The 16,568-nt window shown below is 43.8% G+C and overlaps 1 protein-coding gene across 3 annotated transcripts in view; it reads left to right on the top strand.

The window, feature by feature from the left end:
* ARHGEF28 (Rho guanine nucleotide exchange factor 28) overlaps nucleotides 1-14,855 on the top strand; it is a 129,982-nt gene extending 115,127 nt beyond the window's left edge. For all 3 annotated transcript variants that reach the window (XM_054810176.1, XM_054810175.1, XM_054810177.1), the window contains 2 exons: nucleotides 12,406-13,808; nucleotides 13,852-14,855. In XM_054810176.1, the coding sequence (XP_054666151.1) occupies nucleotides 12,406-12,566 (161 nt within the window). In that variant the 3' untranslated portion in view covers nucleotides 12,567-13,808; nucleotides 13,852-14,855. The remainder of the gene's footprint in view (nucleotides 1-12,405; nucleotides 13,809-13,851) is intronic.
* Nucleotides 14,856-16,568: the final 1,713 nt, after the last annotated feature.

Raw genomic sequence — 16,568 nt, 5'->3', positions numbered from 1 at the left:
CAAGCTGTTTCCCTGTGGTTCCAAGTCAGCACAGGATTTTGGCAAGGGGCGAAGCTCAGTAACTGAGGGCCTTATTCAAATAAGCATAGCTACTGCTGCCAGCACTGGAGGTGGTTAATGGGATCCCATATTGAGGACTTTGTTGAATAAGATCGCTTTCATCACTTGGAACCTGTTAAATAGTGACTTGCTCCCACAAAAAAAAAAAAAAAAGTCTTGAAAGACTCTGTAGTTGTGGAAAGAAATAATTCTTCATATGTGACCGTTGTGAGTTAATTTCTGTACTGTTGCTGCTCTATGAACTCCTGTGAACATCTCGTCTTCTGAGCTGGAATGTAATTGTGCCCTGTACAGCACACACTTTACATGTCTCTTGTTTAAACAGCATCCTCCCTAGCCAATGGCAGGCCAACCCCTTACCACCTGCGGAATGGCATGGGAAGATGCTTTACTGCCTATTCTGAGTTTTTCTGGTGTGTTTCACAGTATTCTTAATAGTGCCATTTTTTCACTGTTTGCCTTACACAGTGAGTGAATTCTTTTTGTTGTTCTGTCACTTGAGAAGAAGGAAGGAGGGAAAACTTCTAAAAGTAAAGGTTGACACGACCACGGAGCTCCCAGTTTGTCAGGGAGCCTGCTGAGCAGATGTGATATTTGGAGCTACTTTAAACTTTTTTGTCTTTTTTAATTGAGTAGATGCCAAATTGAGAACATGCAATTAATTCCAAATTGCCCTTTCTGTCTTCAGCATATCCTTTCTACTCTTAGCATGGATGGCTGCATAGGTGATCACAGAGCCTGTTCCGCACTCAACATAAGTTATAAAGAGAGTGAAATGAAATGGGAAGATATAAGAATGTGAAGTTGAGTAACATCAGTACCTGCATCTTCCAAGTTCAAAATTGCATTGATTTATTAGAACAAGTAAGATCTTACTTTTAACTCTGCAACAGATAGCAGCAAATTTGCCTCCTCTCCATACCAGAGAACGCTGAGTTTCATGCTCTGCCATAAGACATCAGTGTCTGTGGGATATTGGTGGGAGTGAATCACAGGGGAAGTATTTTTTTCCTCTTGGGAATAACACTGCCATTTGTTTAAAGCAGATGGCAAAAGGGATTAAATCACATGGCAGTGTGATACCAAAATGAAAAATATGTCGTTATATGTCATCTGCAATTAGTATATTTCAAGTAACACTTGCTTTTCAGCTCTGCAGTGCTAGGTTTTTGTAGTTCTGTTACTAATTTTCTCATCTCATAATACTTTTTCTCATTTCTGAACATAACCACAGTAGATGCAGGAGTATTACATCACCTTTTAATTAAGGCAGTTAATGATGTTCTGGTTTTACTTTGTATGCTAATGTAAGTGCAGAATTTCCTGTGTAATGCCTCTCTGATTTTGTTATTTCTAATATCTTCTCATTTAGGGCTCATTCATTAGGAGGGAAGTTTAAAATAGTGCATATCTTTAAGGTGATGAATGGAATGAAGAGATTATCCATCCCTGTCCTTTGAGGTATCACTGGTGTTGGTGTAAATCTGAACACCATACTCAGGGTTTCATTGCCTGCAGACTTCAACAACAACAACAGGATGAAGGTCAAATCTTTCTCATTTTCCTTATATTTACAGTTGCAGCAACATCAGTGCAGTGTTTTTTGAAGTCAGTGGAATTACTGGCCTCAATGAAACTGGAATGGTTTGGACCTTATCTCTTATATACAGATTTATTCTTTACTTGGGTAAGGTTGTTCCAAGAGATAAGGGTTTCAGGGAAGAAGGAGGAGAGAAAGGAGCGTGTTCCGAAGCAGAAGACCCTGGGCACGGGGTCTTTTGCCAGACAACTGGTTTGTAGTGAAGCAGCTCCAGCTCAGGGTTGTGCAGAGCTGTGACTTTGGCAGCATATCTGCAGAGAAGGAGGTGATCTCTCAGGAAAAGCAGTCACAAAACAAGAGTCTTGCTAATTGTTGTTAGATGTCAGGAAGATATCTTGGGAGGTCCCTGTTTTCCTCAGGTAGTGTGATCTGTGGGTGGAGACCTGGTTGCGTGCCCTGCTTTAGTACATTAAAAATGTTTTGTATATGTTTTGTAATGGAGTTAGAGCCTGAAATAGATGCACAAGTATGAATAAATAATGCATCCTAATGGCTGGGAGAAGCTGTTTATGGATGATCAAATTTTGCAAGATACTGAGTATGCAAACACACCCTGTAAAATCATGTAGCTGAATCACCAAGTGTATCTGTCTGGCTTATTTTGAAAAGTACAATCTCATTTTAATTATTTAGTATAATACTTTACATATTCCAGGAAATGGCCTGTAGCATGTTGTGTAAAAGTAATGAAGTCTTAGTAATATAAAACCACCTCAGCAGCATCTGCTGTTAAATATTTATTGAGAAACTGGGGAAGATTGTCTGTCTGCCTTTTACTGGCATTCATCACAGAAGCACCCAATTGCCTTCCACATAAATTATATTGGTCATAGCCATACTGCTAGAGATTTCATGGACTATCTTGTTCTGCCTCCCCAGATGCTATAGAAAACTTCCCTTTAGGTGTAAATTTTTGGTGGGGCAGTAGACGGGAGGAGCCTTGGTGCTGGTATGGAAGTTGTTTTTAGTTTAATCAAATAGGAAGACGGCCAACAGTCACCTGCTGAGATTCCTTGAGTGTCCCTTGGAAGTATGATCTAGAGCTGAAACATAAATGATACAAAAGTAAATGTGATTTGGCTGTATTTGTTTAGGGTCTGCTGTAGAAAAATTGAAGAAACCCATGTGCCTTTAAAAGTAATTGAATATATTCCGCATTAGAGAATACATGACAGATAGGGAAACTAGTTATTTGGCAAGGATGAAAAGAGGTTTTTTTTCTTTTTTCTTTTTTTAATTGAGGTTGAGAATTGCAGAATAGTTGTTGCTGACAGCAAGAACTGCAGAGAGGCTGTCTCCTGTGCAGAGGAACTTGCCATTACAGTGCAGTGGCAATGGGAAGGGGATGAAGGTCTTAAGAAAGGCTTCTGCATTTTTGAACTGAAGGTGAAAATGAATGCAGGAGGGTGTTTTAAAACATAGCATCACTTTTTTCCTGCTGTGGGGAAGTGGCCCGCTCTCTGGAGTGGTAGGATGGAACCAGCACGGAGGTGCAGTGCCTGAAGCACGGGGGTGGGAAGGCACTGGAGGGTGTCGGACCAAAGCAGAGCCAGGGTCTACACAGGTGCAGCTGCGGGACTAGAGACAAAGAAAACTTGTAGTAAAGGCAAGGTAGAAGGAAGCGATGATGAGTTTGGGCTTAAGGATAAGACCTGTGCTGCCCATAGCAGAGAGAATTGGGAGCAGAAGAAAGGAAAGGTGGATCCAAGTACGTTCTGTGCACTGAAGGAAAGCACTTGGCTGAAGGGATGAAGGCACATGCTTACTTGATAATTGTTCTTTTTTCTGGCTTTGATGTACAGTTTTCCCTTTAGCTTTTATGCAAACTGTTTTCACAGCAGTTATATGTTCACAGAGCATTTAGCGAACAATTAAAAAGGGCACCTATTTCAAAATATTCGATCACACCCTGAAACTTCCTATGCTTACAATGCAAAACTTGGGGAATGTGCAAATTTTCAATTTTTGCTGTTTGTTTTAATGACTCCAAGAAGCAAACATCAGTGCATATACTTCCTGCCAACCTAACTAAAAATGGAGAAGAATGGCTGTGCTAATACTTAAACTGCAGTCAAAAATTAAGTGACAATTTCCCTGTGTTTTGAGCTCAGGGGACAAGAAGTGTATCTGTGACTATCAGACAAGAGGCTTCTCTCAGATGCTTACTCTTATAGTAGTGCCCATATTTTTTCCTGCATTAATCAATAAGCAGCAGCTTCTATTCAAGGGTAAGATTAGCATGTAATTGATTTGAAACAGGTGCTTTGCCTTAATTTTTGCTTCTGCAGCAGTTGTGTATATTGGCATAGTATTCCTCTGCCACAGCTTTTATGAGTAAGAAGCGATGGATCTGGTCTGTTGTTGGGAAACTACCATATAAAACTGAGGTGCTTAGGAGGAGACTTGAAAGTGATTTATAAATGACCTCCCCTTTTTGGCTTCTGTAAGAGTTATGCCCTTCTGCCCCTCAAATAAATATTTGCCCAAGTCCAGAGCACGCTCCTTTGTGTTGCACCTGAAAGACCAGCCAAAAGCTGGGGACAAAATCAATTGTTTGCCAACGTCTTTGATTTAATGTTTATTTCAAAGCAAAATTGTAGTTTAAAAAAAACCCCAAAACACCAAGCCATCCATAAAATATGAAGCAAAGTTAATCATCACATTAATGTCTGTCTGTGGTAACAGCTCAAAAGAATAGTTTTGATGTGTAAATGTCCCCTTTTGTTTCAAAGGGAATGAATTCATGTGCCAGAGACACTTTTTTCAGAGTTAGTGCTAACTGTTTCTCTGTTCGGGAGGGAAGGAGAGGAGGCTTGGCTGCAGTCTTTTACCTGCGGGGTGCAAATTGGGAAGGCGGGCAAGGGGGGGCATGGGGACATGCTGGCTGGCAGCAGAAAGGGGGGCTGGTTTCATCGTCTGCTGAGTCTTTGGAAACATTGTTTGTGTCTGTAAGTTTATGGTATTTCCGTTTCTCCAGCAAACATTCAAGGAGGAGCGTTACCCACTGACCGCAGTTTGTTTTGACTTCAGCCTGCTGGCCAAACGTCTTCTGCAGATGATGGAGGCGGGGGGGAAGAGTTGCAGCCCAGTTCAGATACACCCGAAGGAAGAGGCTGCGGGATTTTCCCCATGGTTCCCCGCTGTTGTTGTCAGCGGATGGGCGAGTCGAGTCGCCCCTGCCCCTGGAGAGGTGCCCTGCACGGGCACTGCTGCCATGGGTGGAGCAGTGGCCACGTTCCTTGTGATCCTTTGTAGGAAGGGTTTTCTTGGGGTTTTATGGTTATTTTCTCTTGATCATTTAAGTGCAGCTGTGTTTAACGAGCTGGAAAAGAAGTAGGTCAATAAAACATGTGTTCATTGTTAGCAGAATACCTGTTGGACCGTATGTGCCTGTAATTGACCATCTAAAGCTTCAAAGCTTAGCACAAAGACAATTTAATAGGGAATTCATACCTAAATAAATTAATACTAAGCAGAAGCAGACAGCTGGCAGGCAGTATGCCCTGCCAACGTGAGACTGTGAGTATTTAATGCACAGACAAGTTATGATTTCAAGTCAGACCTATTTTTAAGTCTCTCTTATTGAGATGCATTCAAAACCAGCATGCCAAAAATAGTTTAGAAGCTGTATGCTTTAAAGCCAACACAACTGATAACGTAGCCACATAAGTAGGTTAAAATTTTAAATTATTTCAACCTAGGGGCATGCTATGAACTCCATGTTAAAGTGCTATCACTGGCAGTGTCTGAGCTTGAGATGGTTTTAAAATCTTTTCTTTGGTAACACCAGTGTTAGAAATAGTGTGTTTACTGGGCTTTAATAAAAGACGGCTGCATCATCACATGACTCCAAAACCTGGAGTTTTTAGACAAATATCAAATAAATGAGTTGGAACCATAATGGTGCTTTATGATAATACAGTTTCAGTGGAATAAATGTAAATTTTGTCTTAGCCAAGAATTTGGTCCAAATTCTGTAGACAAACTTCTCTAAAAAATTACGAGGCCAAACTTGAAAACTGAACTGCATTGTTTTACCTAAGCCAACAACTAAACAAAGAAGAAACATGCAGAAGAATGGCATTTCCAGTAATTTTATCATGATCAAAAATCCAAAGTACAGATGTGAAGAAGAGTTATGTTGCAGATCTTATTCATCATAGACTTTGAATTCTTTCTTCTCTGTCTTGTAACAAAAAAAAAAAAAGTGCAAAAAGCTGATGAGACTAATTAATGTAGGATCTATTATGATCTAATTGCTCATCTGCTTTTTGTGAAAAGACCTCTTATTCATGAAGGTGCCTGTTTGCCTAAGAAATGCAGCTGCTGCTTTTTCACGGGGTTGGGCTGGTTAAAAGTAAATAGCAGCATTAAAATTCTCAGATTGATTTCCTGCCTTATTCAGTCAGCTGGGAAATGGATTAGGCTCCTCTTTCTTTGGTAGCTTCAGGGTCAAAATATTTTTCCCAGTGTTTTTTGAGACCCGGTACCAAATTCTGTTGCTGCTGTGAAATCAGATTTACTGAGGTGTGAAGGCCCGGTTTCTTGATGGTATTTGAGATCTTGACTCCTAGTGAAACTGCTGGCAATTGTCTTCAGATCCTCAAAACTTATAAGATGCCTTTTCTATACCAAGTGGTGTGAACCTGCGCAGCAGCAGTAGTGTCCTGGCTGTTGCAGGGCTGTTGCAGACCTAGCCTGGCAGGTCTGGGGCTGTCTAGTTGTGTTCCCTTTCTGCCACCAACCATCAGCTTCATAAACAACTGAACCTGCAGTATGGAAAATCAATCGCAAATTAGGAAAGAATTTAGTAGGCACTAAAAAAAAAAAAAAAAGCAATCAAAACCGATCCTAAGTGCCTTTCACCAGGAGGAGAGGCTGAGGTGCCTGGAGTTCCCTGGGCTGTTGCTAATGAATCCGCATGGAAACCATGGGAGCATCATTAGAGACAAAGACGTGCCATGGGATTTGCCAATGCGGACTTTCAGTGGAGCTCATGGGAGTTAGGCTGCTGTTTGCTATTGAACTGCAATAGCAAGTGAGAGCTGGTTACCCTTGAATTCCTTTGAATATCCCAGACCCGGTAGACTTAGCACTGATTTTTAGGTGTCTGCCTGGACTTTGCATTATGCATGAGTGCCGGTGGAGGGGATTAAATACAGCAGCTCTGCCATTTCAAATAGCTTTGGTCTGAAGTTGATGTGTCAGCTGTCAGTCCAAATGAACTTGGTGTAAAAACTGGTAGCAGTTATTATAAATAAGTGGTAAAACAAAAACCTAACTCTGTATATTATTTTCAGAGGACTAATGGTTTTGAGAATCTTTAACGTATTTGTTGCTAAAAGTGGCATCGCTCTCTCTTCATTGAATAAAATTTTATTTTTGTAAAAAGGGCCAACATGTGACACAGATCTTTGAAAGTCATAGGACATTAATTCAGTGCATATATGCAGTTTCTGCAAAATCCATGTGGTGAGCTCCCTCCAAATCTCCCCTCCCCCCCCTTTTTTTTTGTTTGTTTGTATGTTTGTGTGTGTGTCTGACCTCAGAGCTGACCTGGCTTTGAGCAGGAGTTTGAACCAGAGGTCTCCTAAGATCCCTTCCAACTTGAATTATCCTGTGATACTGTGAAATTAGGGTCAGAGCTGGAGGACAAACACTGAGGGCTTTCTATTAAAAACATAGAGCCTTGAGAGGGGGTTTTTTTGCCTGGAGTGTTTCCTACTGCCTTGATAATGTCTTCCTATCCTTCCCATAATCACCACTGTGGGCACGCCAGGCGTACCTGAAGAGCTATGATCCTTGGGAGAGAGAGAGGAAGGGTGAAGGAGAAAATCCGTGGTATTTATTTGATGTGGAAATGCTTACAGCCTATGATAACAGACAGAAGGTGAGAATCAGTGTGACGAATGAGCTGTTTACTTGGCTTTTGTATCCCCCGTCCGTCCTGTTCCCTCCCCCCCCCCCCCCCCCCCCCCCCCGCATGGTCTGTGTTTGTTTTGGTATGTATTGATCTCAGATTCTTGCAAATGCCATTGCTTTGTCCTTCACCTTCCTAGCAGTTTATGCGATTCCACTACTTCTGTCTCTTAATGCTACAGGAAGGGTAGGGCATGGTAGTTAGGATGCTGAATGCCACTTTTTTTTTTTTTTTTCCATTTTCTGTACAACATTAGCACGTTTTTAGCTGGGAGGTGTTGTTTCTCCAAGTTTGGACCCAGACCCCATTAGGAGAACTGAGGACCCCTTAAAAACTCCCATGAAAGCTGGCCCCACATGCTGCAGGCCTGCAGTCTGCTGGTACTGTTGTATTTAGGTTGCCTAGAAAAGAATTTTTATTTTAGGGGAGTGTCTCTCTGCGGTTTCCCGATACCTGTCCTCATGATACCAGAGCTAAACTCACGCAAAATGGGGAAAAAAATGGATTTGTTTTTAATGTTGGATTTGGCAGTATGTGTCTGTGTGCATGAGACAATTTGTGATTTTTTTTTTCCACAATTTGGTAGAAACAGCCTCTAAGTCCTTTTGAGAAAATTGGTGGGGGAGACAACAGGGAATGCTTGGGTTTTCTTTATTTAATGAAATGGTCTCAGCTGAGATAAAAAGGAGAAAAAGCTGGACTTAAGTGCTATTTTTTGCTGCGGTGTGGCACTGCTGGCTGAACAGGCTACATGGCCCCAAAATATTGAAGTGCTGTCACAGATCACCGAATACCTGGCCTCCAGCCTCAAGCATATCCCGCTTTGCTGGGGAGTTTGACCAGCCTAACATTGAAAGAGTGGATTTTTCTGGTCTGCTGTCCAGTTTTGTCTAGGGTATACATGGTGCAGCTGAGGATCTGGCTCTCACTCTTCAGGAAAGAGTTACCTGGAGTGTCGTAGGAGAAATAAATTTTGCATAACTGAGAAGCAATTAAAGGGTGTTTCAGTTTGCACATAAACTCCAGGGGCTGGGGTGCGGTGAGATGCCGACAGCCTTTGGCTACTGCAGAAGTGGGAGGGAGCGGGGATCTGGGAGTCTCACAGAAGACCCTGTGAGAGCTGCAGCTCGGCTTTGTTAAAGCTTTGGAAATCTGTGAGTATTTTCTGCACTTCTATAAATATGAAGGAAAGCCTGTGTTCTTTAGATGTAAATGAGCAAGAGGAAGGCTATGACCAGGTACTGTCACCTTTGCTTGTCCTTTCTGTGCGAGGGGTGCAGGACTGAGGCAGCAGGCAGAGCCCAGCCCAGGCAGGAGTGCAGGCAGGGGCAGTGGGAGCACTTTCGCTGGGTGCTGGTGATGTGGGTACTGGTCTGGTGGGCGCGCTGTTGAGCTGAACACAGCCTGCCTGAGCATCGCTCAGCAGGTTAGGAGGGAGCAGAAGAAAGAATAAGTAAATGTTGAATTTCAAGAAACGGAGTAATACGAAACTCATTTTGTGGCTGATGTTGGCAGGTGAGTTACAGTCACAACGAAGGAGGCTCATAAAAGGCCGATGGTCCTTATTGATCTGGTTTTTGCTCCATACCAAGTTCTGACTGTCAGTCGTAGTGCAACAGAGAACGGGCCTGGAGAGGGGCTTGGAGAGGTTTCCGTGGGTACCCTGGCTGCCTGGGGAGCATGTGAGAGCTTCCCAGCCCTTGCTTTCTGGTAGCAGCACCCTTCGCCCACCCTCCTCTGCCTTACTGTCTGCACAGAGAATTGGTTTGTTTTCCTTTTTTTTCTTTTGAGCATCCTCAGCTCTCACAAGTTCTTTAGTAGGCAGGAGCTGATGCTTTCAAGGCTGGTTCTGGAGGGTTCTTCCCTGGTTTGGGAGAGCATTTAAAGAGGAGGATTTCTCCCACTGTTCTCTTGCTTGGGGCTAAGGGCAGCCCATTTCCCAGTGCTGCACCGGGGAGCTCGGGGGAGGCTTCTTGGCAGCTGTCGCTGCTCTGCATAACAAGAACTGGTGCTGGCTGGCGGATCAGTTCGCTTTCCCCACTCTCCCTTCACCTGAGGCTGTTATTACCAATTCTGGCAGCTCTTCCAACCTCCCTGAGCAGCTGCTTTTGGGGCACATCGCACTGCCGCCTGCGATACCAGCTGGTCTCCTGGCTTGGCTGCTTTCAGCATGGCACCGGGCAGGGAGACAGCAGGCACCCTCCCTGCCGGCAGGCTGAGTATGTCAGCCCGAGGACACATTGTGCTTTTATTAGGCAGAGCCTGTGTTCAGTGCCAGCCAAAGTGCAGCCAAAACCAGCCCCTTCCCTCCTCAGTTGGATTAAGCACAACCTTTCCGGCCAGGGAAGCTGCTCGTCACTCCAGTGGCAGCTGGTGTCTCACCTCCTGGGTGCTCTCCTGCTGTTCGGGTTCTCCAGATGCAACAGAATTAAAAAAAAAAAAAAAAAAAGCTAAACCAGCAATAAATCATTTATTTCAATAGTAACAGAATCTGATTTGCTTTTCCAGAATGCTGACAGTTTCCACTGCTCAGCTCTGCTGCTTAGAGTTGTAACAGTTAATGAGAAATGGTTTGGAAACAGCTACTGTTTTAATTGGTGAAGCAATTACTGTTTAGTTTTGATGGTGGAAAATAACTGCATGTAAGGTGTTCCTCTTTCTTTTCTGGGTTCCTTCAAATTTGGAATTAGGCTTCTCCAATTATGTACTTCATAAACTTTGGAAGCAGATCTTTCAAATAAGTGCTTACTGCCTGGTATTCTTATGCATATAACTTTTTTAAGGTGAATAGACTCACAGGACTTAAAAGGAATATTAATGTGGGTAAAATTACCCCGAAATGGGAGTGTTTGGAGGTTGAGGACCTTTCACTGGTAGGGCTCTTTTTTAATAAATAAATAAAATGGAAGTATCCAGTTTCCATAAAGACAGACAGACATAGGATAATTCTGGTTTCTTCTATTGCTGCAAATGGTAATCTTTTTCTAATATGGCTATCAAAAAGATATCAATGCCAAAGTCATCTTTAACAAGGCAGGGCTGTACAAGTAAGTTAGGGAGTCAAATCCTGCTGTATTACATATTGCAGATAGCTCGCGATCAAGATTTGCTCTGGATTTTCACCAAGACCGAAACTTGATCCTTTAAATCCAGTGTAAAATAGTAAAATAAAGGAAATTTGGGATTAATTTTCTTAACATCCTGTGTCATCCCACTGTGACCAAGCACCACTTGTGTATAAATACCTTGCCCCTGCCACCAGCTGGCAGTCTCAGGAGCAGGTATAACATACACGTGGCTTACGCTGGGAGCTGAAGCCTCAAAGCCTGTTTGCTCCCCTCAGCCGTGTGAATATCAAAGAGAAGACGCTGAAGGCAGAGGCAGTGATACGATGTGTTCCCACATGCCCATCGCATAAGCATCTCCCATCACTCCACACTCCCCGTGGCAGGGAGCAGCTAGGGAGCCTAGGCTTTGCAGGGTTCCGGCAAGCTTGCCTTTCCTTAAACTCCTGCCTCAGTGAACACGACTGGTGAAAGCCACATGCGTCGGGGGAATGCCAAGTGTGGGGAGGTGTCATTTTAAACTGCCACCAGTTAGAGCGACACAGTGTGTAAAAAAACCCTGAATATCTCCTTTCTAATAATTTTCATTGCACGTACGTGTGAGAAGGGGTAGGAACCAGAGCAGGCATGAAATGTCTTTTTAACTCTCGGCATGAGTGACCAAGGCTCAAAGGACCCCAGTGCTGGGTGTTCTTGCTTCTGGTGTTCCCCATGCTGTGGGAGGGATGATGCCAGGCTTCCCTTCTTCCTACAGAGTCCCTTTTGCAGAGGCAAGAATGAAAAGTTAACCCTCCTGATGTAATAGCAGAGGTCAGGTGGACCAAGATTACAGTGAAAAGTATTGCAGCCTATCCATTGCAGACTTTTCTCATCCTTACGTACAAGGATACACACTCCCTTGTTATGCAGTTTGTTTTTATGGTAAAAATTGCTTTGCTGAAATAAAGATGCAGAAAAGCCAGCTACTAAGGTGTATCTCCTGAGGGACTGAAGTGGTACAGAAAGCTGACTAGGGAGAAAACCCAACTGTGGGTTTGGGTTTTTTTCAGTAGCACGCAGATCATCACAAAAGCTTTCAGAGCTCAATGCTGGAAAACAAGTACCAGATTATCTGTATTTAAAGGAGAAAATTGGAAAGGTAACAAATGAAGATCCTTGTGAAATAATTTCTTAGTGTTTGAGTGCAAGTATTATCTCCATGTCACACCTAAAGGATCGAAACAAGAATAAAGTAGGTGGTTTGTGCAAATGAACACAGATAAGCTTGGCAGAAAAAGCTGAATGGTTGTACATCTGTTACAGTCTGCAAGTGCCAGTCAAATGGACTTTTAACTGGGTTTACTCAGTTGATTTTTTTCATCCGTAGAAGGAAGGCTTGCAAATAAAATTCTGTGTAATGATGGAAACTGTATTAATTTTACAATTGTGTTATTACTAATAAAAGTACTAATTATGTGCTGCATGTTTCCCTCCAGCCCAACTCTGACAGCATTTATGCCTTGCCATTATTGTGTGTCTTGTTAATGAAGTATGGGTATATATTTATTTTATTGTAAAAATAGTGACAGCTGTCATCCTTTGGATTACAGTGGACAGACTTGAATAGATTTCAGTAAATTTGGGTAAGGTACCTCTCACCAGGATGTAATATAACTTATAATACAGTAAACTAGAAAATGATGTAATGAAAAAGTCAGAATTTGCTCTTTACGATGGCACGGGCGCAGCATTGTCACATGTCCTTCTCTTGTGTGTTACAGATCTGAATGCCTCACAGGCCCAGGGTCTCCAGACAAGCATTCCAAACCCGGGATCCATCCAGCCGCCACAGGTAGACACGCTGCTGCTGAACCACCAGCCCGAGAGTGTGCAGGATGCAGAAGGTGGAGGCAGAGTAGAGGAGAAGATTGTTTACCTCTGATGGCTCGTCTTCTAATTTCAGTAGCACTTTGGAAATATAATTGTGTCCGCTTTCCTAAATGTCCGTAGTTGCTCTCTGTATGACCAAGTGGCTTTAAGGGTAGTATTTAATATTCAATGAAAGATTTTCCCCATGATAAATATAACAATTAAGTTATTTCAAAGCCTTTGTTTTACAATCTTTAATTTATGACATGATTTCAGATGCTCTGCAAGAAGCAATGGTTAGCAGGGGAGACATAACATTTTGGAATTGTAAAGATGCCACCAAGAGCTGTGAAAGCTAGCGCTGACTTTCTTGAGTCTTCTTTTTAAAAGGGCAAGCTAAGAGAGATGGGTCTGCTACTGAGATTTCAGAGTATGGATCAGTAACCTTTTTACAGTTGTGATATAACGTGAGAAGACAGCAATGTAAGAATGATGGCCGTAGTCTTTGCTGAAATGTGCTATGTACCCTTAATTATGCGGTTATTTTATTTATCCCTTGGCTCAGGAACTGCTCAGAAGAGGATGGTTTTTATTGCTGTGGTGGGTTGACCCTGTCTGGAGGCCAGGTGCCCACCAGAGCCGCTCTATCACTCCCCCTCCTTAACTAGGCAGGGGAGAGAAGGTGTAATGAAAGGCTTGTGGGTCGAGATCACTCACTAATTATTGTCACGGGCAAAACAGACTGAACTGAGAGAGGAGATTCATCTAATTTATTACCAAGCAAAACAGAGGAATGAGAAATAAAACCAAATCTTAAAACACCTCCCCCCACCCCTCCCTTCTTCCTGGGCTTAACTTCACTCCCCATTTCTCTCCCTCCTCCCCCCTCAGCGGCACAGGGGGACGGGGAATGGAGGTTGTGGTCAGTTCATCACATGTTGTCTCTGCCACTCCTTCCTCCTCGGGGGGAAGACTCCTCTCATCGTTCCCCTGCTGCAGCGTGGGGTTCCTCCCACAGGAGACAGTCCTTGACGAACTTCTCCATTGTGAGTCCTTCCCACAGGCTACAGTCCTTCACGAACTGCTCCAGCGTGGGTTTCTCCCATGGGGTGCAGACCTTCAGGAGCAAACTGCTCCAGCGTGGGTCCCCCACAGGGTCACAAGTCCTGCCAGCAAACCTGCTCCAGCCTGGGCTCCTCTCTCCATGGGGCCACAGGCCCTGCCAGGAGCTTGCTCCAGCATGGGCTTCCCACAGGCCACAGCCTCCTTCAGGTGCCTCCACCTGCTCTGGCGTGGGGTTCTCCACGGGCTGCAGGTGGAATCTCTACACCCCCTCATCCTTCCTCCATGGGCTGCAGGGGGACAGCCTGCTTCACCATGGCCTTCACCACGGGCTGCAGGGGGATCTCTGCTCCAGCGCCTGGAGCACCTCCTGCCCCTCCTTCTGCACTGACCTTGGTGTCTGCAGAGTTTCTTACATCTTCTCACTCCTCTCTCTGGCTGCAAAAGCTCCCCCTAAGTTGTTTTTTCCCTTCTTAAATATGTTATCACAGAGGCGCTGATTGGCTTGGCCTTGGCCAGTGGCGGGCCTGTCTTGGAGCTGGCTGGCATTGGCTCTATCAGACACAGGGGGAGCTTCTAGCAGCTTCTCACAGAAGCCACCCCTGTAGCCCCTCCCCCCCCGCTACCAAAACCTTGCCATGCAAACCCAACACATTCCACCCCTCGCCTCTGTGAATCACATATTTAAGAATTATCATTAAAATACACACTCACTACAGAAACTTCACAAACACTAAATCACACCAACAAGAAGAAAAAAAAAGAATTCCTCACACCAAAATCAAAATAACATCATCACATCAAACGAGTGGACAATTTACACACACAATCCACCCCTTGTCCCTTCCCCACTGTTTCACTCTCTGGCTATGTTCAGCCCATGTTTTGCCCATTGCCTCTTCCAATTACTATCCTTATCTCGATTTTTCTCGTGCCCCACGTTGGGCGCCAAATTTTAAGTGTTTGTTCATGTCCCAAAGCTCATCATCATTTTGGTACTACTGCCAGTTTGTGTGCAGAGATGCTGTAAATCAGTTTGTTATTGTATTTTAACTGTACCTTCAGAAAGTGCCCTTACACATTAAAATTTACCAGATGAGACCATCTCACTGGTCAAAAGAAAGGGGAAAAATAGTAGGCTTTTAGTTAACTGAACCCTTCTGAAACTCTGCTACTTTCCCATGTAGGAGCCAGCTAGCTTCCTGCTTTCAGGTTCATGGGATCATCTGTGTGTTAGGCAGTAAGAAACCAGGACCTGTTTTGTGCCTTTTTGTCTTTAAAAAATATCTGTACACTTCTGTCAAATTGAATAAATGTTCTGTGTATTTCTTCAAAACTGTAACTTTGATTCATTGTCAGGTCCTTCCAGAGCAGTTTGAAAACAAGAGGGGGGAAAAAACCCCCGCCAAAACCTCCTTGCCTGGTTTGCACTCTGCCCTGCTGCAGACGTGCCTACCTTGGTCCAGCGCAGCTGAAGCTGTGCTCCAGGCACCTCAGCTGGCAAAAACCAAGGACGTACCTATTCGAGTGGGCGTGGGCAGCCCTCTGGACTGGCCAGGTGCTGCTTAGCGTGGCTGACGGTATCAGCAGAGGTGCAGCAGGGATGCAGTTGCGCAGCTCCTGGGTCAGAGCTACCTCACATCTGCCCAGCTCATGGGGCAGAGGAGCTCAGGATTGCCCCTGCCTGTTTGTCTGGATAAGCCCCAAGCATCATACGATTTTCCATTTTACCCTAAGCCTTGCATTGCGCAAAATCTCTTGCAGGAGGCAGAGTTTTGAATAGTAAATGTTTGTCAGCAAGGGTTTCCCAATGTGGAGGATTCTCTTCCAGGGACTGGTGTGCTATCTGTGCTCAGAGCTTTCTGAGTTGCATCTTACTGGACTGCCAGACTAGCTGTTCATTTGGTATCTTGGGCTAACAACTGACCTTCTCGATGAGCCGGACCTGATTCCCAGCTGGTATTAATTGGTGTGCCAATATCATCAGGGAAAGGTTGGGCCTGCAGATGCATTTTCCAGTTTCTGTTTCCAGCCTTCAAGACTTCCGCTCACCTGACAGCATTTTGTTAATATATCTCTTTATAAGAAAAAAAACAAAACCCTTTTTAGAATTTCTGGAAGTGTTTTACCTTCTTTACATTTCACAGTTAGACTAAAATTAAAATCGGAATCCAGCCTCTCTTAATGTCCTACATTAAAGACAGTCCACAACCTCTCTATTTTACTAGTCAGCATGAATTCCACGTTGCCATCTGGACAGCTTTTTGGCAGATTTCTGAATAGCCGGACCAGTTTCTTGGGATGCAGTATGTCCCAGGATATGTGCATTGCCCAGGGATCAATGGGAAATTGGGAAAAACTGAGTTTTCTCTACAATTACTCTCTCTGCATTTTATTATGCCTTTGCTGAAACATCTGGTACTGGTTACTGTCAAATCGAAGGTGCTGGATGGATAGCTGCTGTCCCAGCCCAGTGTGGGAATTACCATGTAAGCGTCTCACCACTGGGAGAGGAAGAGAGGATGCTGCTTCTCTCATCAGTTTTAATTGAGGGGCCGGGAGTCAAAAAGCGGCTGGCCGGGACTTCAGCTGTTGTGCAAATTCCTTGAGTCCCCTAACATCAGGCAGCATCCTATTTTGCTCACCTGTGTTTACAGTAAAAATTCTGGCACTCGAGGAAGGCAGAGGCAGGAAACAGGTGGCCTCTAGATTTAGGTATTTTAATTGTAGAAAATGTTTAAACTATAGGCCAGTATGGTCTCGTCAGGTGCTCTTTATAACAAGATGTATTATGCACCCCTGAACTCTGTCCATTATTTAGGCATTTCTTAATACTTAGCAGAATTTAAATGTAGTCCCAATGAGACTCAGCCATTTTAGCAGGTTGCATTTTCTGTCATTGTCAGGCATATGTTAATGATTCATCTTCTTTTTTAATTAGAAAAATATATTCAGAAGTTCTCCCCTTCACCTTTATTATGTTATTTTGAAGTGGGCTTATTTGAAAGGTCAA

Source organism: Grus americana, chromosome Z (genome assembly GCF_028858705.1).
Source record: "Grus americana isolate bGruAme1 chromosome Z, bGruAme1.mat, whole genome shotgun sequence".
NCBI classification, from domain to species: Eukaryota; Metazoa; Chordata; class Aves; order Gruiformes; family Gruidae; genus Grus; species Grus americana.
This window is presented reverse-complemented; position numbering and strand designations above follow the sequence as displayed.